The 24,852-nt window shown below is 37.5% G+C and overlaps 3 protein-coding genes across 5 annotated transcripts in view; 2 read left to right on the top strand and 1 right to left on the bottom strand.

Annotated features, from left to right (window-relative positions):
* LOC136255530 (uncharacterized) overlaps positions 1-5,682 on the top strand; it is a 29,462-nt gene extending 23,780 nt beyond the window's left edge. The window contains exon 6 of the mRNA XM_066048322.1: positions 2,949-5,682. Coding sequence (XP_065904394.1) covers positions 2,949-3,002 — 54 coding nt within the window. The 3' untranslated portion in view covers positions 3,003-5,682. The remainder of the gene's footprint in view (positions 1-2,948) is intronic.
* Positions 196-2,157, bottom strand: LOC136255529 (uncharacterized). 3 transcript variants are annotated; one of them, XR_010700941.1, is made up of 6 exons: positions 1,613-2,157; positions 1,490-1,557; positions 1,319-1,436; positions 1,153-1,262; positions 830-1,104; positions 196-213 (listed from the first exon to the last, which is right to left on the bottom strand). XR_010700941.1 is itself a non-coding variant. In XM_066048319.1 (6 exons), exons 2-6 carry the CDS (start codon positions 1,736-1,738, stop codon positions 1,086-1,088), a joined length of 441 nt encoding a protein of 146 aa, XP_065904391.1. In that variant the 5' UTR covers positions 1,739-1,740; positions 1,788-2,157; the 3' UTR covers positions 595-1,085. The 3 variants fall into 3 exon arrangements, 2 of the variants coding, with proteins under 2 accessions (XP_065904391.1, XP_065904390.1); XM_066048319.1 differs by lacking the exon at positions 196-213 and having other exon boundaries at positions 595-1,104; positions 1,613-1,740; positions 1,788-2,157; XM_066048318.1 differs by lacking the exon at positions 196-213 and having other exon boundaries at positions 595-1,104.
* Positions 5,683-7,937: 2,255 nt separating the features above from the next.
* The window catches only part of LOC136255298 (protein sax-3-like), a 35,060-nt gene continuing 18,145 nt past the window's right edge, over positions 7,938-24,852 (top strand). The window contains exons 1-4 of the mRNA XM_066048026.1: positions 7,938-8,023; positions 17,667-17,969; positions 18,258-18,578; positions 18,807-19,094. Coding sequence (XP_065904098.1) covers positions 7,957-8,023; positions 17,667-17,969; positions 18,258-18,578; positions 18,807-19,094 — 979 coding nt within the window. The 5' untranslated portion in view covers positions 7,938-7,956. The remainder of the gene's footprint in view (positions 8,024-17,666; positions 17,970-18,257; positions 18,579-18,806; positions 19,095-24,852) is intronic.

Below are 24,852 nucleotides of genomic sequence, written 5' to 3'. Positions count from 1 at the left end.
GTTATATCATTAACAACATCATCAGCTGAAATAAGTGAAGCGGAAGCTTGTACAGCAACTCTTGCTCTGAATACAACAGCATTCTCAAAGTTTTCTTGTGCTCTTTAACAACTAAAACTGTCTCCACTAATATCAAACATGCAATAACACCATGTCTCTTTCTGCCATCAATTTTGAAATAATATCATTCAATTTTTGCTTTTGTCTATCATCCTGCAGAACACACATACCAGTATGTAAAGGCAGATGCATTTATAATACTTGCCATACAGTCATCATAACTAATGTGCCTTGTAATATGTGATAATATTACATAAGAGGAAAAGTGTGGCAATTTTGAATGTACAGCTCCATATATTTCCTTGATAGGCTCACAGGTAATAATATGGCAAACATATATATATATATATATAATATAACATAATAAATATCTAATCCAAAACAGCCAAGCTGTAAAAAAGAGTGTGGCCCTCAGAAAGGCTATGGTGAAAAAATATGTGAAATCCAAGGTGGTGGCCAAGAAATGGCTGTGATGGTAGGTTAATGGTAAAAAATTTAAAGCAATAATTATTAGTTAATTATCTAATTTACATGTTTGAAAGATAATAATTATTTTTATAAAATAGAAACAGCTAAATCAATATTACAACAAAGACAGCTGAAATATTAGTGTTAAGAGAATAGTCCAATTGCCCACTCTGGACAGTTCTCTGGGGCAGGCCTACTTGAATTCTGGGGCAGGCCTACTTGAATCACACCCAAAGGTGACATCAAAAAGGTGACATCAAGACACATCGCTTTAGCTTTATCAGTACGTCGCCTGGCTAACTTTCTATCCAGGCTCTCAAAAGTAAGCTGCAGCTCACGGGATCTCCATGTCAGTTTATGATGAATAAGTTTCTTTCTTCGCTGCTGTTCTTCCTGGTGGTTGTTGTTCACTGAATCATCGTCACTGCTATCAACTTCATCCTCTCGTCACTCCATTTCAGCATCAGACTCATCGGAAGACATGTACTCTGCTTTTAACAGGGGCCGTATTTTATCCTTCTCTTCAGTAGTTAAAGTGTTCGACAAGTTTAATGCTCTTAGGCGACCATGAGCTTTCTGTAAATACAGGTTACCTCAGTATTGCATTAAATTAAACTGACATACATTGTGTTTCCTTTGTCTACGACGTGCTGATGTAGCTGTTGCATTATCCTTTCCAGCTTGTTTCCGTTGATAAGCACCTTTTTGGGTTTTAAAGTAAGTTCTAGCAGCCTCTATATCAGTACACAAAGATGAAGTCACAGAAATGGACCATGTAAATGGCACCTACTTTTAATAGTGGTAAAATCTGATCGAATGTTTTCATCCAGAGTGCCAACCACTGCAAGAAGTCAAGAACACTCCGTATCAGCAAGGCATTAAAATCCTTGTTAGATGTATCATCAAACCTGTGAAGCAATTTCACTGAAAACAGCATTATTAGCCAATAACTTTAATATACTTAGCTAAATAGTTCCATTCCACATCTTGTTCATCTGTCAATTTGTGGTAAGAATCTCTCACTAGAGCCTGTAATACCAGAGCTAATATTTCCAAAGAGCACATGTAGCTAGATAGAGCTTACACTGAGTTCTCGTGATACAGCATCTCGTGGAGAAGTGTGACGTTCAGTAGATGTTAGTGTTTTGAGCATATCCTCAATGCGAGAAGAGGAAGCAGCCAATTTTCTCTGTTGCTCTTGTAGACACATCACTGAAATGATAAAACATGAACCTAAAACGTACGCATTAGTTGAATACCTTGTTCCAATACTTCCCACGCCGGATATTCGGCTTTCACTCCTCGTTTCACTCCCTGGGTTGCTCAAGGTATTGTCACTCGCGTTTACAAGTGTCCCTGTCAAAGTTCTGTCCCCAAGAGACGTCACGGTACCCTGTGAGCTGGGTATGCTTGGAGATCGACCGGACGAAACAACTGATCTGGAAGTATCTGGTCCCAAAATATCATGAAGTAAGTCCCTTTGACTTGCGCTACCTTCCCTGAGTCGGCTGTGGTCAGCGCTACGCTCTCTGGTAGGTGTTGCAAAAGAGCAAATCGGCGTTCTTCTCGAAACTCTTCTTGCCATCCCGCCAAAATATAGCTATATTCATAGATAGTATATTCTTCGGGTACAAAGAATATAGCTACTATGCGGGTTCACGTGACTTGCAACTACATGTGCGCGAGAACTACTGAATGGAACCTCTTAAGAAACGAGTTAGATATTGCCAGCATTGTTGCCAAAATTTTACATATTCCTGTCTACAAAAAACACAAGGAACAGTTTTATGACGAGAAGAATAGGCAATGGGTGCAGCGCACTGCTGAAGAGAAAACCTAGGCAATAGAAGATCCTTCATTGGATATAAAGGACGACAGAATTATATCCGATGCTTTACACTGTGCAGGTGTGTTTTCTATGTTCTTGTGTACAATGAGTTAGCTACCCGCTACACCATAGCTACCACTATTATGTAATCTCACGTGCATGCTAGACAGTTTGTTTAGGGTGTCAAAATCTTGTGTTGGCATAAGACTTGGTGATATACCAATACCAGGCCTTGTGAGCATGGTATGTAAATAGAAAACCTACAGTCTTGTATAACTGTGGAACTGCAATCAAGATCTATAGCTACGTATACTGCATGCATGTAACCATATGCATGTAACCATATGCATATCCCAGCTTTCAATATTTTTTGCTGTCCTGGTTCAGATGGAAGCAAAGCATGATAAAGCTAGTTGCCACATTTACATTGTACAAGAGGAAACCTTATGAGTTGGTTTCTAAGAGATGAAAGTATTTGAAAAGTAATTACACCATATAAGTAAGATCATGAATACATTATAAAAATTCTGCACTATAACTCCCCCAAATATAACTTATAATAATGGCTTACATGTTGTTCTAACATTTTTAGACTGGAATCCTCCAGAGAATAGCTTGGACCAGGAAGGTGACGATGACTGTTTAAGCAATACTGAGCAAGACGAGTCAGACTCAGAGTTTAATTATGATGTAACTAAAGAGCACTGGGATGTGAATAGTGAAGAAATTCTCAGGGATTTTAATCAAGATGTTTGCTCAGACTTAGATATGCCTGAGTTCAGTACTAGCGTCGTTACAACATTTTCAACATTCTTGTTCCTGTGGGCAACTTTCTATGGAATATCTGCTACAGCACTAAATCATTTGATAAAATTTGTTTTCATTGCTGTCTTCTGCTTCTCCAAATACTGCTGCTTTGCTTGCTGTTTTTCCAACTTCACTTCATATGCTAAAAAAGAAGCTTAACCTTTCCAAAGACCAATTTGAAAAGTATGTGATCTGTCCCAGTTGTTGTTCACTGTATACATTTGAAGAATGCTTACAAACTGATAGTAGTGGTCGAAAAACTCCTAAAACATGTAATTACAGTGCATTTCGACAGCATCCTATTGCTTCATATAGAAAACCTTGTGGGCATGGTCTTTTGAAAGAGGTGGTCACAATAACAGATAAAACATACTACCCATACAAATCATATTGCTATTATCCACTTTCTAAAAGCATAGCATGTGCTCTAAGCCAGCAGGATCTTTTAGATAAATGTGAACATTGGAGAAATCGTGTGATTCCAGAAAACTGTCTAGCTGACATTTACGATGGCAAAATTTGGAAGCAATTCATGAATTTCAAAGGTAAACCTTTTCTTTCTGAGCCATGCAACCTTGGTTTAATGCTAAACTGTGATTGGTTTTAGCTTTACGATCTTAGTACTTATAGTGTTGGTGTACTCTACCTGGTCATCTTAAACCTTCCATGTGCTATAAGATTCAAACCAGAGAATGTATTGATAGCGGGAGTTATACCTGGACCAAAAGAACCTAGCTTAAGTGAAATGAATTCTTATTTGAGACCACTTGTGAAGGAACTAAATTCATTATGGTCTGATGGGTTTAGCATGCTGCACAAGGGTAGAACAGTATGTATAAATGCAGCTCTGTTAGCAACCGTATGTGACATACCAGCTACTGCAAAGCTTGGAGGATTCTTAGGGAATTCTTCTAAGCATGCTTGCTGGAAGTGCAATAAGCGCTTTCCATACAATGAATCTCTTAAACGTGTGGACTTTTCAGGAGTAGATGTAGGAAGTTTGAGAACACATGATCAACACAAATCAGCTGCACTACGAGCACGTTCTGCAGTCACCCCTACTGAACGTACTGAGACTGAAACTGAAACCGGAAGCAGATTCACAGAATTGATGCACATACCATTATTATGATTGTGTAAGACAAGCTATCATAGACCCTATGCACAATATTTTACTTGGAACCCTTAAGCGTTTGTTTACAAAACAATGGGTCAAGCTATTGAATAAAACAGCACTTGAAGAAATTCAAGATATTGTACATAGCTGCTGTGTTCCCAGTGGTATTGGCCGAATTCCACACAAAATTTCATCTAAATTTTGCAAAATTAACTGCTGATGAGTGGAAAAATTGGACTCTTCTTTTTTCTCCAATTGCTTTACACAATTATCTTCCACCAGATGACTTTGATTGCTGGGAGCAGTATGCGTCAGCTTGTAATATTTATTGTTCATCCATACTAACTCTATCTGATATAAATAGAGCTGATGAGATGATGAAGTCATTTTTTGTTGAAGTAGAATCTTTTTATGGTCCATCCTTCTCGTCAATTAATACACATCTACATTTACATCTTCAAGAAATCTTTAAAGATTATGGGCCATGTTATGGTTTTTGGCTTTTTAGCTTTGAAAGGTATAATGGTATTCTCGGAAAATATCACACAAATCAGCTTTCAATCGAAATCCAATCGATGAGAAGATTTATAGAAATGGTGCAAATCCGGTCATTAGCCAACTCAAGTACCATAGGATCAGAACATTTTCCAATTTTTGAAAAGTTAACAGGAGCTACTAGTGGTGGATCAGCTGCAGATACTTTATTTGGAGAAACTAAATTTTTAGCCGGCAGTTTCACAAATCTTTCTTCCTTCCAAGGAAATGGGAATGTTGCACTCCTTTCCCCGTTTGTCCTGTATAGATAGGATGATGCTGCAGTGCCTTACCTAAGAGTGTGCTACAGTGCTATTGTTCCCGATGTTAATATTTTAGAAATACCGCAACTTTGTTGTAAGTATAGGACTGCAAGATGGTGGTCTCAGTACCTTAAAAGCTCAGAATATTCAGCAAAGATATCATGTTGTATTCTAGCAAACTGGGCTGGAGAAAATGGACAGATTACTGATGACTCAACAGTAGTGTCAGCTGGCCGTGTAGAATACTTTTATAGCCAGAGATTGCAAGTAGGAAATGATATTGATAATCATGTTGAGATGAAAATGGCATTTGTAAGATGGTTTCAAGAGTACAGTTGTTGACATTCTTTTATGAAGCCAGTAGAGATTTGCTCTGATATGTTCACACCACTAGGCCCAGCTTCTTTCATTCCACTTGAGAGAATAATTGAAGTCTGTGTAATTTGCACTTTGTCAATGAATGGCAAAGTTGTAATAGCAGTCAATCCTATGAAGAAAAAAATGTTTCTATGAAACAAGTCTAACTGTTGTACATTTAATATCTTTTATATGCAACACAAGTTTGCAATATGTTTGTTTCATGTTTCATTAAAATTTAATCTATATTTGAGTATTAATGAAATATAAGTGAACATTAAATGTGCTGTTGTTTACATATGCAGTAAATGTGATAAAAATGTAAACAGCTATGTGCTACATGTATGAGCTTAAGTAAATATGACCTTTGATCTCACATGCATTTGCAACATATGTGAGCTAGCTTATACCTTAATGGTATATAGTTTACTGTATTTGATACATATGCAATGTTGATTGTATAATTGCAAATATGTATATTTTTGCTGTGAATATAGCCACCACAAAGGTATGTTCTCTTTGCAAGAAACAATCCAGCACATGTTAGTTACATCAAGGTGAGCATTTTTGTCCATGTAGTTTTCAATATTACTATGCTAAATGTCAGCAAATTTGCACCACAAATAGCTCATCTCTTTGATGCACCATTTTGGTAGCTGTCAAGGAGCTGTACATTAAAGAGAAAAAGAATCATATAAGCAACTATAAATCAACAGTACAACTCCTTGCTTTGCATGCAGATTGCATTTTTGAGTGGAGATGACTGGTACAGAGTGGTTGTACTTCACCATGTGTATGCTGTTTTGTCATCCGCAAGATCCTAAATGCATGCAACTATTTAGTGGCTTTCTATGGAGGTGACCTTTATTCAGAGGGTGTTACACGTAAGGTTACACTGCATGTGGTCCATTTATTAAGGTATTTATAATAGAAAACAGAAGCTCAAAATGTTATTACAAAGCTCAGTTATAAGAGAGAAGACCATCATGATTATGATGAATGTGTACAACAAAAAAGAGACAAGTATGTGAATCCTCAGACTAACATGTGACCACAGATCTGATCTACTCAGTAGTCAGTTGTGGGCATGGCAAGGAAAGAAAAGTGTAACTACATGCATACGTACATACATACATACAACAAGAAAAAGCCCTATAAGGTAACTACAAAATCTAGTTTAATCAGTCTGGGTCAATAGTCCATTCTTTACAGTTCCTCCCAAAAAATGTCCTCTGAGATGCAGAAATTGATGCCCCAGCTATTTCATTCAAAACAGCTCTAACACTGGCTTTTGAAAACAATAAATCTTAATCCATGAAAAAAACTACATCTTTAAGTGCATTGACTGAATCAGGAAGGTAGTGACCCAAGACGCTAACTTCCACAGTACTGTAATGATTAGCAATATTCAAACAGTCCAACTCTGCAAGCAGCTGCAAATATTCAGGCTTTTGTTGCTTTCGACAGTGAGCAGACTCAATGTGTTGTTGTGAGTCAAGAGGGCAGGTTAATTCAATAATACCCATCAAAGAAGAATGGGAATTATAGAGAATGAGGTCAGGACGATAAGGTGTGATCAATACTGTTGAAGGAATGATTTCCTGTGGCGATTCATTAAAGCGAAAACCGTTTAAGTCAGCATACACCCTGACATCTTGGTGATCAGCAAAAAGGGTTGTCAACTTGGAGACTAAAATATACAAAACTGGATTGTGACGATAAGTGTACCTCTGTTGAGATAGTGCCACTGGGCAGCCACCTAGAATATGGGCTGTAGTTGGCCGGATCGAGTCACACAATGTACATTTGACATTACTCTGTATGTTCCAATGGCGGATCCAGGATGGGGCATTTGGGGCAAATGCCCCCCTCCCTTCAAGAAATTGCATACAAGATCGAGATACTCTAATAAAGCAGTCAATTACTCTAATAAAGCAGTCACAATGTTCATGAGGCAGTGCATGCAGCTTACTTATGAAGCTATAAATAGGAATTTATTTTACATAACATACGTGATATAATATATTCTAGATATCCTAAGGCTGCAGCACATGTTGCTGCAGACCTTCAGTGCTGGTCACTGTAAAGCATTAATACAATAATACAATACAATATTATTGCTGTGACCTTTTTTTTTTTTTTTTTTTTTTTTGCTCTTCAACTTTTTTCAGCAAGGTGCCCCCCCCTCTTTCCAGACTCTGGATACGCCCCTGTGTTCTAACGGCGTAAGTTGACTGCAGTGGGCAACTGATGTGTCCGAGGGAGCCCTCAACAAAAAGGAAAGCTGTCCAGGGTGAAACCCACTTAAGAGCTTGTTCCATGTTCTGCAAGAGGTCTCCAATCTTGCTGAATCTAGAAAATTTACTAACCCTGGTGCAAAAGTGCCCACACTATCGGCCGTCATTTTGTGCTTTAACGTCATTGCGAATAAGGTGCGGCCCAAGACCCAAGAAGCCGGCGCGCCGCACCGGCAGTTATGAGCGTGAGTAAACAGAAGTATCCGGCTTATTCTAATTTAAACAATGATGGATGGTCCGCTCTACTTGTTATTCGTCTTGTCCTCGATCTTGTCCATTGTTTGCAGTCAAGGTTAGTTTATTAACGTGCGTTATAATTGTGGTATTATCGCCTATATTTTTATTTATTTATTATTTTTATTATCGCCTATATTCAGTATTGAGAAATGTATTTAATGTACCGGCGGAGTGTCTATGTCCACCGGTATGCTGGTGGATGTAAGAACCACTTATCAGCTATTGACACCGATGTGGTATGCTCCGAGCATTCGACTTTAGGGCACGCGTCTAGTAGTGCACCGAGCATTCGACTTTAGGAGATGCGTCTAGTAGTTTGCCCCGAGCATTCGACTTTAGGGGATGCGAAAAGTAGTGTTAACGTTAGGGTTAGGGTCGGATTCAGCTTTGGTTCCTTCTTTAATATAGTACACCTTTGTGGTTTGCTATCAAGGGGTACGGCACCTCTACAAATCGCGTACACCCTCAGGGGAGTCGGAAGCAATTTGGCATTGGTCAGACAAATTTCTGTGGCAAATTTAAGACTATGAAGGTGGGACAGAGTTGGGCACGTAAACACCATTCTAGGGGGGGTCTGGGTAGTCTCGCGTAGCCAGACTGCTACTTTTCTTTTTGTGTGGGCGTTTGGAAAAGTATTTTTCCAAACGCCCACGTAAAAAGAAAAGTAGTGGTCTGGCTACGCGAGACTAGGGTCTGGGGGCATGTCCCCCCAGGAAAATTTTGAAATTTTGATGCTGTGAAAACGAGTCTTGGACCACTTTGACATGATTTAAATGGTATTTTGCACACATTCATACAATTCTACTGAATCATGAATGTTATTATATTCATTTCAGGTGGTTGAAAAGAATTTCAATTTCTCATTAATTTTCATAACAATATATTAAGTACAGCATTGTAGTCATTTAGTAATCATGTAATACTAGTAATCATGTGATTATTGTAATGATCATGTATTGTAAGTACTAAATTACTTTCACTGCTATATATAACACATATTTACAATCAGGCATATGTCAATGAGTCTTACAAACATTAGCTACTCAAACTTGCCAAAGAATTGAAGACGGTGTTCACTTCCTTGAATAAATTGGTTGCCAATAGCATTAAAATCAAGACTATCCAGTTTTTCTTTGTTAAGATGTAAAATCATTAAGTGGTTCAATCTGCTTTGTGTCATTGTACTTCTCAAATAACTTTTGAGTCTTCGCATAGCTGAAAGCTCCTTTCGCTTACTGCATTCGTTGCAGGCATCACCAGAATTAGCCGCATTAGAATGCAAACCTGGCTATAAAAGGAACGCTGTGCAGCTGATAAACTCCGGAAATATTTTATGCAGTCCTGTAGAGTGACCTTGTTGCCTTGTTCAGCAAAGTGAACACTGAGCATTTTCAGTTGTGTAGACAGTTCACTAGGGTTCAAATCATCTTTGTAAAAGAATGTGATATCTTTAAAGCATTCATAGCATTGTTGACAGCATTGACCAGAAGGTCTTCAAGACTTTTGTACAGAGTGTATCCTGGCTGATCAAAGCGGTCTGTGATCCCTGTAATTACAAAGTCAAAGACTTTAAAATACATTTGACGATAGTGTTCCTATACTGAAGTGCTATGATAACCTTCACCTGTGCCAACTTCCAGATGATGAGGAGCTTTTATTTTTCGTGGAAGAGAAGACTTGCCAACATCATGCTTATCACGAAACTTTTCAACAAGCTCAAAAAACATATTAAATGCCTCATCAGTTCTCATGCCTTTTAATGTTGTAATGGTAAGCCTGGCAACTTCTTGACCTTCAGTAGCAGATAGAGTATGCTTTTGTAATGTTTTACTCAAATTATCTGTAATCAGCAAAATCTTCTTACACAGATGCAAGCCAAACAACAATTTGAAAAGATTATAATATTCCTGATTATAATATTCCTGCAATATCACGCATGCAATATCATGCATGCAATAACACGCATGCACTAACACGCATGCAAATATCAAGCTGAATAAGCCATAAAGCAAATACAAACTGCATAGCTTTCGGTATTCATCGAAGCCACTGTTTAGTATTAAAGTGCCCGATAACACCATCCCTAACCCTCAGTAACCAACCCTACAATGAGGTAGCAACAGTCCATGCATTAGTGTTGGTCAGTCACAACATTGGTCACAAAACCGTGAGATGGAAAGTTAAGAAAGGTTCAGACCATGATGAACATAGCCGTATGCCTGGCTGTAGATAAACCTGGCTGTAGGCTTGTGGAAGATAACGATAGTCTATATCTTCAAATTTACTATGAATGGTATGCTGAACTGCACATCTACAACCAGTGTAGATGAATACTAATATGTACATATAGGAGGCTTTTGCTCGTTAAATGCGTGGGCGGCCGAGGAACGGCCTTATTTTTTGAGCAGAGGTAAAACAACTCTGCACTACGCTACAATAAAGCTAAATTTGCTGACCAGTGTAGATAAATACCAATAGGTACAATTGTATGCATACGAGGGGCTTTTGCTCATTAAACGCTAATTATATGCGTGGGCGACCAACCAAAGGCCTATTTTTCCAGCAGAGGTAAGACAGCTCTGCACTACACTACAATAACGCTAAATTTGCTGAAAACATTGAAAACGCTCAGCCACAACAATATGTTGTGTCAAACTAGACGACAGCTCGTTTTTGATTACACAATACTGACGATAGTTTAACACTTCGTAACCGCAACAGCGCGTGGCGATTATATAAAAGTTTTATAATGGAACGGACTCACCGGGAATCATCAACGGTAGCCATGGGAAAATCGTATTCAACATTCACGGAATCGGTAGAAGGCTCTGCCTTCTCATCCTTCACGCAGCCGAGCGTCCACAATATCCGTTTGATCCAGGTTTATTGCCATGCCGCCTCCGTTATACTTCACCAACTCTGCTCCAAATCGACCCCGAGTAGTAGCGACTCTCCAGTGACACCATGGACAAAAGTTTTTCTGTCCGCCAACACGCCAGCACTATGGCATGATCTTGTGATCTCAAACCTGTCAAACCAGTTTATTACAATGAATCATTATGACATCATTATGTTTCATGTATCCTACAAGATTGGTTCAACTTTTACCTGAAGCAAGTGTTGATTTCAGTTTGTGGTGCTAGCACTGCTAATATACAATGCCTCTCTAATGGACCTTACAGTCTACTCAAGGATTCTGTGTTGCTGGATTTAATTACTTTACTCGAAAGGCTAGTTTATCACTAAAGAATGCTGGCTTCATTTACTATGGTATGGTACGTAGATTTGCACTGTATCCATTCTACGCCCACACCAAGGCATGTTAACTTCAATTTATTGCGTTGCAATAAAATTACATTTACATTAATACTGCATGACAACTAACCTGAAACTTTATATGTTTTCTGTTGTAGTTCTCTGTAGCTGCTGATGTTATCACACTAATAAAATTCATCAATGTAAAGTAGCACTAACGATCTTTAACACACAGAACCTACGTACCTCAGTCATAGCTATATTGCTTTTTCCCAACCAACTACCTGTTCAAATAGAATAGACTTAAAATAGAATAGACTTGAAACAAACCGGTGAATAAAGCAAACCCTGAGATAAAACCTTCCTTACCTTTACCACACTTAGAACATCGTATGGCTCTAAGCATTTACGAGAGGTCCACACCATCAGGGTGATGAACTAAAAATAATGTTACAAGATTTGTAATGTAGCGGTCAATGCACTCCTCGAGTCTGCTTATCTTTGTTACGCTAGCCAGTAGGTGTAATGTCTGGCCCTTTAAGTCAACACTCAGCTTTCAATCTCAGACGTCCGCTTCTTTGTTCTTCACACTTTCCATAGACTGCAGTAACCTAACATGTACAAAATGCAATAGCTCAATGATGCACTAATTTACATGGCTAAGCTGAATGGATTGTATGTCGCTAATGCAGCGATACATAATAGGCTACCATATGGTTAACATGGGAGCTTACAGGCTTGCAGTTATTGTGTTAGTGAAGCCAATTTGTGTATCACCAGTATAATTGACAGTCAAATAGAATCTGTACTAGTGGCAGGTACAGCAACATTGACTGTGAAATAACCCTGGTATCATTAAAAGATCATGGACAACTAAATATTCTGGAGTCTTGGCAGCAGTCTGTTGTGTGTACCGTATTTGCCCATGCAGTGCAGTTACACAGATAATTGGCTAAATAGAGTACAGGTGGCCAAATACAGTAGAGTGATGTAAAGAATGTTAAAAAACCAACCCCAGCACAATTGATCACGTGCATGACATTGTATATTGCTAAAACTAGCCAGACTAATCCTCCCAGTCGGTTCTACAACTGTAAATAGATTATATTAATACTTATTGTATATACCGATAGTCGAATCACTGAAAATTGAAATGGTTCAGGTACTTGAGATAAACCCTCTGTGAGCAAGACAACCAGGAAGTACAATCAGTGTAACACTTAAAAACACCACCTGCTTGTGTGTATAAAATAATACAGTACTTGTGGGGTCTCGACAATCAAGCTGTGTTGGCCTCTCAACATGCCCCATCTTGCTGTATTTTCTGTACACAAGCATGGTAATGCTTTTAACTACAAGTTCCCCACAATTGTTACTCTGTTCAGTAACAACCTCAATATTTTCCCTCAAAATTGGTAGTTCTGAAAGTGCCCATTATATGTGACCTAATTTTAGAAAACCGTCGATATCCGCACAATTTTCAAAATGCATTTTATTTGTTCTTTGTTTTCTACAGGGACAGAGAAATAGACTAGCTAAGTTTCAGCTTCGTAAGTTAAGCAGCATTGGAAATACAGCACTAGACAGCTGGATGAGCAAATAAATTGATATGTACAGAAGCTATTGAGAAAAGAATCTACAGTTGCTTACATAAACCATCATAACGTACTGATGCAATGGCATACGGATTTGAATATTTACTCATTGTGTTCGCCATGACGTTGTGCATCCACCAAGGTATAGGTTTTGTCCCTGGCATGTTTCTGTATTTGAGAAGGAAGTCAAATTCACTGAAAAACAATCGTCGGTAAATTCTTTTGTCACCGCAATGTAAACAAACATCTGTAACTTTGAAATCCTTTCGTGTATGGAGATGAGACAAAGAGCTTTGTACTCCCTATGAACAGGCGAACACGATGATGCCCAGGATTTATCCATTGGAGGCTTAATTCGCCCACCAGTTAGGCAATAAAAACTTGCATAATTTTTTTTCCGGAGCTTGCATTTTTTACGCATAGTTTTTAAATGCGTTTTATTGCAAAAGTACTATTGTGCGTATATCAACGGTTTTCCAAAATTCGGTCACATATAGAGATTCAACTGGATGATATTTAATATTCAACTGCTTACCATTTTGTATATAACAGATTATGGCTGCACAGCAGGCAATGTAAATTCACTTTGTTGTAACCTAAAGTGTGAGGCTAAGTTCCACAACCACCCCTTTCCCTCCAGCCTTGAGGTCCTGCCTACTTAGCATAATGCAAAGCTGGCTCTATCGTTTAAGCACAATAAATACTAGTCAAAGCACCACCATGAGTACAATATGACAACGACGACTAAAGAAGATTTTTTTATTACGTAATGCAATACAAATCCATTGAGAGATGTTGCATAATCCAGGGCTAATATTGTGAAACTGTCCTATATGTAGATAACTCATAGTAGTGGCCACGCATCTCTTAATTGGCCATGTGCTTTGTAGATTCTTGGCCACATGCCTCACTACAGTGAGTCTTGATTTCCATGTTATTATGATTGTGTGCTGTATAGTCTAGACTCATGCTCAATTAGTGGGTGTGGCTCCATTGCACAATATACTTTTACATGCACGCACCGAAAGTGCATCTCTTTGCATCTAATCTGTACCAAGGGGTAGTGGCCAGTGATCAAGTGTTGCCACTTAACCCTTAAACCTGTATAATCCAGAAAACTGGATTTAAATGCAATAAATATGCATGCCTTGCACAAAGCGCTGTAACTTTCAAAGTGTCCATCCTAATTTATGACATTCTACTTGTGATGTAACAAGGATTAAAATGATACCTAGGGTTTTACCCTAATGCTAAATGGTGAAGCTAAAACTAGCCGTGAAAATAACTTCTTGGTAAGGAAACATGCAAACCCTTTACATACCTTTACAAAATGGTCGATAACTTGATGGTAGTTGCTCCTATCACTTAGCAACAACTTCTATTCAATTCCTTGTGAAATTTCCTATCAGGCCATATATGACTCACATGAGTAAACACACAATCAAAAGTAAACACATGGCAAGGAGTATGAAACACAGACACGCAACACGTCGCTGTTCATTGCTTCATATCAAGTAAGCCACACTAGTTACAGTGTTCATTTAACTTCCTCCAATTAGCCCAGTAAACACACTTTTAATCTATGTGTATTCGAAGGCTGTAAGAATTAAGTTACCCCACCTAGTGTTACCATACGTGCCCATATTGTGTAAACATGCATTTTTGAAAAGTTCTTTAAGGGTTAACCTTTAAAAGTGACTACCCTCTATGTACCATAATACTTTAATAATATTAAAGCAATTTGCATGGTAAGATCAAAGGAAAAAGCATGCTCTGTTTCCATACAGCACTGAAAGGATAAGAAAATACAGCACAGTTGATCATCCATATATGTAATATTTCAAAATTTCCCATAGTAGCCAAAACAATGCTACCTGTTTTATGTCCAACTTACATTATATAGACACTTACTGATTGTCTGATGGCTGAAAACCAAAGTGGTTTGAGTTTACAAAATAATCGCTATGAACAAGGTAATTAGAAAGCACTTTAAATCTGTTACAACACCGCCATGCTCATGGAATATGGATAATATTGCACTCTGGTTAAAATGCCATCGACTTCGTCTCATGTTGCATTAGTCTGTCAGTTACACTTATTGTCACATTATGCCAGTCAACTTACCCATGTTTGTAACGTCCATCTAGCACTGACATTATCTAATTCTGGTTGGCCCTACACGTATTTTCACTGTTCAAACTTCTAATCCCTACAATAACTTTTAAAGACACGATGTGGACACAAACCCTAATGTCTGACAAACAAGGTGTGAAAGCGTGCAGACCCGTAAGTTTCTTAAGGAAGGTATTTTAAGCAGAAATCTTTTAGAGTCCATTTAGTGCCACACCTCATGCAAACATTTATAATCGCAGATGTCATATAAACAAGGTGTTAAAGCATAAAGAACGTATAGACACTAGGGGACACAATTAATACAAGCTATTCAAACCATTTGCTAATAGGATGACAAGAGTACATACGTAATTTCAGTACTAATGATTGAAATATTTTACCCTCATCTGTAGTTAATTCACCGTCAATTGATGTTTTTAAACAAAGAATCAAAGACTTGATTTTTGCTGGACTGATAGAATGTATTGACAGTTTTTATTGACTCGGGACTTACAGGCTAATGCCTTAAATTTCCTGTAGAAATTTATAATAATAATAATTGTACGCTGCAAAATGAAATAATACACTGTATCCAATCCAACAATCTGACAACCACACCATACAGTACCAACTATGAAAAAGGTGTGCAGCCTTCCAAAATGGGCTATTATGAAAGTGGCGTCCAAGAAATGGCTGAAATGATATGTGACTGTCTCAGCAAAAACCCGACTAGTTTGCACAATTAAAAAACATTTTTATTCACTCACCATTATCTGCAGTGTCCAAGGAATGGATCACCAAAGTTTCAGCCTTCTGTGGTGTGTAGGTTTGAAATTACCGTGCTAGAAAGTAGGAAGAACATGGAAATCAATGTGTACAGTGACTATACTAAAAATGAACTACAGGCGCTTGCTTTCGCAGCCTTAACTTCCTTAGTCTACAAAGTTGGAATTTGGCTCACAATGTTCACCATGGATTGGCAGATCAACCAAGGTATAGTTTTAGCCTTGCAGTTACTTGTGCATAGGCATATGAAGGCGGTTTGGTAGAAGAAACGATGACAATCTTGTTTACGTTTACCACATTGTAAACAAACGCATGCCGTTGAAGCTACAAAAATGAAACAAAGATTTTCGAACTCTCCATGAGCAGGTGAATAAGACGGTATATAGTTTTAATTGATTTGTGTCTTCCTTCTTCGAGTACTGGCCCGATGAAAACTTGCATATATTTTTCTTGTAGCATGCATAATTTTACGTACGAATTATTTTTAAATTACGATTTTCTCAATACACATGCTTGTGCAAACTAGACGGGTTTTCGCTGAGATGGTCACATATGTCAATTTATTAACATTATCAAACAGTACGGTAGTACTGTAGAGATCCCCTGAAAATGATGCATGCCGCCTTTAAAAATCATCCTGGAGACATCTTACGCCACGAAAATCACCTTTACGGAATAATATTAGTTCATCTAACATGAAATAAACATTAAAAACAAGAAAACACTTACTGGTGACCGGATATAGAATTTTTTTAAAATCTCCAAAATTTGAAATTTTGTTTCACTCACTCACTCACTGACCACAGTCGCAAGCCTAGATCCCAAAAGAAGCGGCGCACAGTCACCATTTTATGCCACAACAACTAACGGGGTTCCGATGAGTGTACTCCCTGTGCACCTTGTCTTTCCTTTTATCTTCAATCAGGTTGGTTGTCTTCTTCTTCAAGCATCGAAACCATACATAGGCGTTAATTTCCGTATCAACACTTTTCTGTAGATACCACAAAATTATTTCAGAAAGCGCTTATGCTGCTGAAAGAGCGGGGCGCTAATCATTTCAAGTGTTGCAGGTGAAACATTAAGGCTGCTGAGTTGTCACTTTGACTTTTACCAACTCCTGGACTACAATTGATGAAGAGTGATCAGTGAATGATTGGATAGTACTCAAGTGGAAATTGTATTACTTTTTCCTGTCAGTCGAGACTAAGCTCCAGACAACTGGAAAGGCCTGTTCATTCGAACAACGTGGCCCGGGTGAATAGAACGCGGACCATCGTACTTAGACAGGTCATAGATCTGAGCGCCACTGCTACTATGATCAATGCACGCTACTACGGACCTATGTACTTTGAATTTTGGCACAATACATACTTTAATAAGTTGTACAGGAACTTAATAGCTAGCTCACAAGTTACACTGTAACTAGCTGTGCTACAACAAAAAACTAAACAAACTAGTATTTAAAAATAAATAAAAATGAAGTAGGGATGTATGCAATAAAAAGTAGTGAAACAAGAGATGAATGATGGTTATACAGCATGGCTCAATGGGAAAGCCCTTACGTTGGGCACACTAGCTATAATTTTGCTCACTACCAAAATAGAGACTTTCCCACCAAGCTATGCTGTAATACCATTATTCATCTCTTGTTTCACTACTTTTTATTGTATAGATCCCTACTTCATTTTTACATTAACAATTAAAAAAAATACTAGTAGTATCATTGTACCCATTTGTTAGCCACCATGCTTATATCACATAATTCTAGCCTATAAGGAAGATCGCACTTTTTTTACAGCTTGATGAGCTTGGCACTTTGGATTGTATAATGTATTCATTCAACTTACGCTGAAAATATGGTTCTTTTAATAATTTTTACAAATACTGCCACTTAGTTGTACTACTATGGTTTTCTTAAACTTAATAATTGCACCACTTATCATCATACAGCTCCTCCAGTGATCACTCTTATTGGAGATATTACAAGAACAGTGACATCACCTGAAGAGGTTACCATCTCAGTCACCATTGGATCATCCAACCTTCCAGTAACTGTCCAGTGGTCCTATAACAATCAACCATTAACTACTAATAGTGACTATACCATTACCACTATATTATCCAGTGATAATACCACTGGTAATTCATCACTGACTGTACATAGTACCAATACTGGTGATGATGGAAACTATATTGTGAATGTGTCAAATACTGCTGGAACTGATATGACAACTATCAGTGTTTTTATCCAAGGTTAGTTGAGTATAAAATTAATTATTACTGTAGGGTATTGCACCAAGAAATGTAGACAATACAATTATTGTTAATTAATTAACTCATTGGCTACTGCTGCTGTAGCAGTATGGCATCTGCAGTAAGTCACCCATAGAATCAGATTTCATATCACAAAATTAACCAATATCATTTTCAAGTGTCTAAATAACATGAGAGGCTTTTGTACTCCAGTCACATTTATGTATATGTACGTAGGTCATAGTGTATTTTCATAGTTTTATTGTTGTACATATTTCATTTGTACAGTTCAACCTACTACTAATACCCCAGACATGGCCAGTGCTACAGAAGGAGACACTAGTACAACTATCACTTGTACAGCAACTGGTGTACCAGTACCAACAGTTAGTTGGACTGGACCAGGTGGTAGTATTATGAATGATAGCAAATATACTATTAGTGACACTAGCTCATCTGTGATGATAACTGATGGTAGTAATGAAGTGTTCCAGGTTACTAGTGACCTTACTATTATGAGTGTTGTACGAGGAGACACTGGAGTGTACTCTTGTGTGGTAACTAATGTGGTGAATACTGTACAGAGTGATACTACCCTCACTGTGATGTGTAAGTGATTTAATTAATGCGATGTGTTGAAATAATCATGTTTTATCCACACCATACAGTAGGCATGTAGTTTAAAATAACTTTCATAGCTGAATCTTTATTGCAGTCTAGAAACTAGGCATTGCACTATAAAACTATTGTTTTTGTCATGCACTGAAAACTAATTACAAAAGGCATTGTTATTGTTATTGTTTTTTTTTTTTTTATTTCTTCTACTGCCAAAACCAGATGCTCCAATATTTTTACATCAAGTGATGGACCACACACAGAATGAAGGAAACATAGCTTCCTTCACTTGTCAAGCTACTGGTGAACCAGTTCCTACCATCAGTTGGTACTTTAATGATGTTCCAGTGGGTGTGACTAATACAGTGAAGTATGAGGTGGTGTCAACATCACCTGGTCAAAGTGCCATAAGAATCAATAATGTACAGTCATCTGATGTGGGTACCTACACATGTAATGCTACTAATGTAGTATCTAGTGACACTAGTTCTGGAGTACTGACTGTTAATGGTGAGTATGCACTTTTGCTACGGTAAGTGCCACTCAAATGCGAGAGTGCAAGCAATTAAAAAGCTCAGAAATTAAAGGGTGTGGCACCCGTTTCACTAACAAGTATTCGACCTGTTTCATTATGGGAGAAATACTCATGAGCAAAACGTGTTCTCTATGGTTACTACAATGGCAGACCTTACATCAGACCTTCAGTGCTGGTCACTGTAAAGCACTAATAACAGAAACAACAATAACACTTATCAGTTGATTTGCGGAGGATTTGATAGCCTTGAGAACTATGGGACAAATATTTAGTAGTGCTGGAGATCTTAGGCCAAAATTAATGTTAATTAATAAGCCATTGATACTTGACATTTTATGAGTTACTTGGGTAATCAAAAGTCTGGATAAGGTTAGCATCCCAGTCTGTTACTTTCATACCTAAAAGGGAGTTGTCTAACGGTACATTTCACCCATGGAATCTGCCACTCTTATGAATGTGTGGACAATTTTATAAGTGATTTTTATGTATCAAATGCATTTGTGAAGTACCATTATGCAGATTCAAGAAGGAAGGTTGAAAAAAACATTTTTGCAAGCTGGGAAAGCTCTTATGGATTTATTTTTAAGCCACGTAGTTTGCCTTGCGTGGCCTTTTGGGTTATGTGCTCAAGTAGCATGTGTGAATGCCCCTTTGTTTATACAAAGATTAACTAAAGCAGCACTTCAAGATATCCCACCTACCTAATAATAAATACCAAGTACATGCTTCTGCCAATACCTTACCCATGGAAATAGCTCTACCTATTCCAGTAATTCTTATTTTTCTTATTTTTCATTATTAACATTTCAGTCAAACTTAATCTGTTAGCTTAGCTTCAAATTGTCATTTTCAACAATTTAATTGTTCTATTAAACTTTAGACTAGAAAGAAGCTACTAAAGGTTACCAATAATTGGATCACCTAACATATTGGCCACATGGTATGGTATTGTTACAAATAAACGTTGCAATAGCTTGATTGTAAATAGGCTTTATTATGACCAAGCTATAACAACAATATTACAATTGTACTTCCAGCGGTGACAACTTATACTCCAGTGGCTTCTTCTTCACTGAAGATGCGCTGTGCTACAATAAGTCATGTCATATAAATGCACATGATTGTACTTTTTAAATGTTCTGTTTATCAGTATCATAATAAAGGAGTTATAGTACATTTTAGGATAAATAAAATGCTACAATATAAATAAGGAAACTTGCTATACTATCCTTCCTCACAAGTCATTACAGTAAAACCTCTCTAATCCAACACTCAATGGGAACCATAAATTTTGCTGGATAAAGGAGGTTGTTGGATTATCAAGTCACCTCTGTAATCTGACATTGTACAATATCTAGAATTATGTCAGATTGTGCAGTAAATTACAGGTAAAACAGTACACACAAGGTTTTCGACATGAATTAATTTTACAGTTACAGTTTTTTCCTTTTATTGTCAACCAGTTAAAGGCTTTGGTTGCTTAAAAGTATTTTCTGTGATTTTTTTAATGCTGCTATTATTCTCTGTTGGATTACAAAGGTCGAAAACCATGTATTTCCAGTCTAGGGAATCAAATTTTGTCTCGGATTGTAGAGTGCAGAGTTGTCAGATTACAGAGGTAGTTTTCTTTACAAAAGTGTTGGTAAATTATACTTTAGTTGGATTAGAGAGGATCCTGGATTACACAGGTGTCGGATCAGAGAAGTTCGGCTGTATAATGCAGAGTAATTTACGGTAATCTATTAAGTCTTCATGGAGGCATGCATTAAAATGTACACAACCTCCTTATTTTCTTGATTGCACTAAGTATGTACCACGGGTATTGTTATTTAAATGTTTAAGCATGCAACTAATTTCTATGGCTTCACAAGCAAAATCTTGATCTGTGTTTGCTTTCCATCCCCTATTGTGTCAAATGTGTTTGTGCCCTATTGTGTCAAATGTGTTTGTGCCCTATTGTGTCAAATGTGTTTGTGGTACTTAAAAATCACCATCTTTAGTTAGAAGTACTGGCTATGAGACTCAGTTTAATAGTTTAGACCTAAAGAATGGGAATTTTACAAATTTTATATCTAGTTTCACAGTTTTAATTCTATGCTTCTTAAACTTTGTCCTCTTCTACCTAAGTATAATTGAAGGGGTCAGTGGGAAAAGGCGGTAACCCACATTTGAAAAAAACAACAAAAAAACAGGGTGTAGAGTGGGCATTAAATAGGATTTTCAGTATTCCTGAATTGCTGTATTTAAATTTTGGTTATGACATGAACTTTAAAGTCCTGTTGCTAAATTTTGTGGAGTTATTATTAACATGCCTAACCAAACAATTTTGTTTTTATAAAATGGCAAATCTCAAAATGTGGGTAACCTCTATTTTTCCACTGACACCTTCAATTGTTACAAATGTATGGAAGTAATTTTTTGAAGACAACTAGAAAAAGAAAACAATCGATTTTTACAGTGCCTATACAGAAAAAAAGATTACAGGTGCTCGTTTAATCGATCATACGTTTCGCATGCAATGGGCTATGAAGTTGGGACTTGCGTCATTTGATTCACCTTGAACTGGGGCATTCATCAAGGTATAGTTTTTGTTTTAGGCTTAGATACACCCATGCTAATGAACAAGAAGGTTGTTGAAGTTTACTAACGGCGATAATTAAGTTACGTTTTACTGCAATGTAAACAAACACACGTAGCTCATGTTTGCTTCATGGTACAAAATGAAGCAAAGATCAAGACACACGGTAGTGTGTCGTGCGTCCCAAGAAGCCGGCACGCCACACCGTGAGTATATTAACAGGAATAAAGAAAACGCAATTTTCACACCTATGTAGCTCTGTGATCCCTAATCCGATTGGAACCAAATTTGCTACAGAAGTGCTGGCCAGTTAGGAGAGTCTACATGCAAAATTGAAGAAAATCGCTCCAGCCATTTCTGAGATACGAGTGAACAAAGTTTCATTTAAATTTCTTCTTTTCTTCTTCTTCATTTTGCGCACTTCGCAAAAGCTGCCATAAAACACGAATGCGTGTTCGGATTGGGCTGAAATTTGGCACGCTTAACGGGCTCATTAAGGTGGATCTCAATACCAACTTTGGTAGGAATCCGATGAACATTCACGGAGTTATGACTGATTATTTGCGCAAAATATGGTTGAAGATCTGTCATGCCTACAGGGTAAACCTCTTGGAGGAATGAGTTGAAAATTGATATGTAGATGGAGTAACCATCGTAGGAGTGCCTTTTGGTGGTTTGAAAGGAATCGAGATAAAGACCATGGAGATATGACACAAAACCCAACCTGTGTCAAAATTACACAATTGATTTTTATGAATAAAAACTATTAGTTTTCACATCTACTGGGCAAACTGCTTAGAGCAATGAGCTGAAAATCAGTATGTAGCTGGAATAATTATCATAGAAAGTCATTGTAATAGTACAGAAGAATCGGAGTGCAAACCACTGAGTTACGATTCAAAAGCCAACTATGTGTAGCAAATGCGAGATCGAGATACTCTAATAGAACAGTCACCGTAATTAAGCATTCAGCTATGTTTATAACTTACTCCATTATAGAATTATATTACATTGCAAGTTATTCTGTTAGAAATTCAACTACAAACAGTTAATCGTATAGACAATTCAGCTACAGGCATGTCACCCTGTAGAGAGTTCATCTAGAAACAAATCACACTGTAGAAAGATCAGCTAGAAGAAGTCACCTGGTAGAGAGTTCAGCTATAAAGAAACCATCATGTCGAGAGTTCAGCTGCAAACAAATCACCCTGTAGAGAGTTCAGCTACAAACAAATCACCCTGTAGAAAGATCAGCTAGAATAAGTTACCTTGTAGATAGTTCAGCTACAAACAATTTACCCTGTAGAGTAATCAGCTAGAAGAAGTCACCTTGTAGAGTGTTCAGTTTCAAGGAAACCACCATGTAGAGAGTTCTGTAATATAAAGTATTTAACATCTGCTTCATCTTTTCTTCTTCCTGTGGTAAAGAAAAAAAGGATTGGTTAAAAAATCCCCAAAGTTGACCATATTCTGGCTTTGTGGTATACAAATACAAAAAGAAGTGAAATCTAATCCAAAACAGCCAAACTGTAAAAAAAGAGTGCGGCCCTCAAAAAGGCTATGGTGAAAAAGATGTGAAATCCAAGGTGGTGGTCAAGAAATGGCTGTGATGGTAGGTTAAAGGTAAAATTTTAATAACGACAATTTTGTGCCAAGACCAAGTGGCACCAAATTCACCTGAATTGTCGTTATTAAAGTTTTTACCATTAATCTACTATCACAGCCTTTTCTTGGCCGCCACCTTGGATTTCACATCTTTTTTCACCATGGCCTTTTTGAGGGCCACTCATTTTTAACAGCTTGGCTGTTTTGGTTTAGATATTCTTGTTCTCCATGAAGAGGCAAATCCAGTAGTATATTAGATATTTCAATTTGAAGCTATTAAAACGTGCATAAAATTATTTATGTAGCACGCATTTTTTAACCCAATGTATATATCAACAGGTTTTTGCTCAGTGGGTCACAATTATTTGTTCCAAAAGTGCTCTAAAAGCTATGCTGATTAACTGTAAGAGAGGAAGCCAGACAGGACAACAGAGTGTAACTAGTATATTAAAAATTATAAATTTAAAAATGAAGTAGGAATCCAAGCGATAAAAAGTAGTGAAACAAGAGATGAACAATGGTAGCTATTACAGTATAGCTCAGTGGGAAATCCCTACTTTTTTCTTTTGAAGGGAAGACTGCTCAGTATAAAAATGCTGCTTTTCAGCTGTGCCCTTTGGCATGATATAACAATTATTTTGTGTTCAATGCCAAAGTAGGATTTCCCACTGAGCTATACTGTAATAGCTACCATCTTGTTTCACTACTTTTTATCACTTGGATTCCTACTTCATTTTTAAATTTATAATTTATAATATACTAGTTTGTTTAGTTTTTTTGATAAAGCATACAGCCAGCTATAAACATATGACTGTTCTATTAGGGTGACTGCTGTATTAGAGTATCTCGAGTCAGCCTGCAAAGATGTATGCTTGCCCAAAAAAGGGGTGTGGTCTTTGTGGCTTTGATCGATTCATACAGTATTAGATAAGAGAATCTTGAATCCGAGCTCGAATCAGCCTACCAACTTGAAGGTGTGGTCACAAATACAGCTAACGTAAAAGGGGCATGGTCATCATAGTCTCGATCGATATATCGATAATATGTAGAATAAGAATGGGCGTGATGTTGTGACCTATCGTGGTGTACTGGTACCTCCCTACAGTAGTGTAGTCTAAGCACCTTAAATAATTTAGTGTGGCGTCTATAATGCTGCTTAAAGAAAGTGTTGATATGAAAATTTAACGCCTTGATATAGTTTAGTTGGATGAAGAAGACAAGCAGCCTGACTGAAGATAAAAGAAAAGACAAAGCGCACAGGGGGTAAGAAACTTCTTACATGACGAAAATCATCTTTACGGAATAATATTAGTCCATCTAGTATCAAATGTAACGTTAAAAACAAGAAAACACTTATTGGTGGCCGGATATAGAATTTAAAAAATATTGTCAAAACTCGAAATTTCATCTCACTGCCTCACTCACTCACTGACCACAGTCGCAAGCCTAGAGCCCAAACGAAGCAGCGCACGGTCACCATTTTACGCCACAACAAACTCACCAGTGGGATGTGCCTTTTGGGGTTCTGATAAGTGAAGCTAGTTTTTAAT

The sequence above is a fragment of the Dysidea avara genome, chromosome 5, assembly GCF_963678975.1.
Source record: "Dysidea avara chromosome 5, odDysAvar1.4, whole genome shotgun sequence".
Lineage (NCBI taxonomy): Eukaryota > Metazoa > Porifera > Demospongiae > Dictyoceratida > Dysideidae > Dysidea > Dysidea avara.
This window is presented reverse-complemented; position numbering and strand designations above follow the sequence as displayed.

Coding starts and splice junctions, on each gene's coding strand:
- LOC136255529 (XM_066048318.1), bottom strand. CDS start 2,113: ATGGCAAGAAGAGTTTCGAGAAGAACGCCGATTTGCTCTTTTGCAACA. Junction 1,437..1,489: donor GAATGGAACTATTTAGCTAA/GTATATTAAAGT, acceptor ATTGCTTCACAG/GTTTGATGATACATCTAACA. Junction 1,263..1,318: donor AGATTTTACCACTATTAAAA/GTAGGTGCCATT, acceptor GTACTGATATAG/AGGCTGCTAGAACTTACTTT.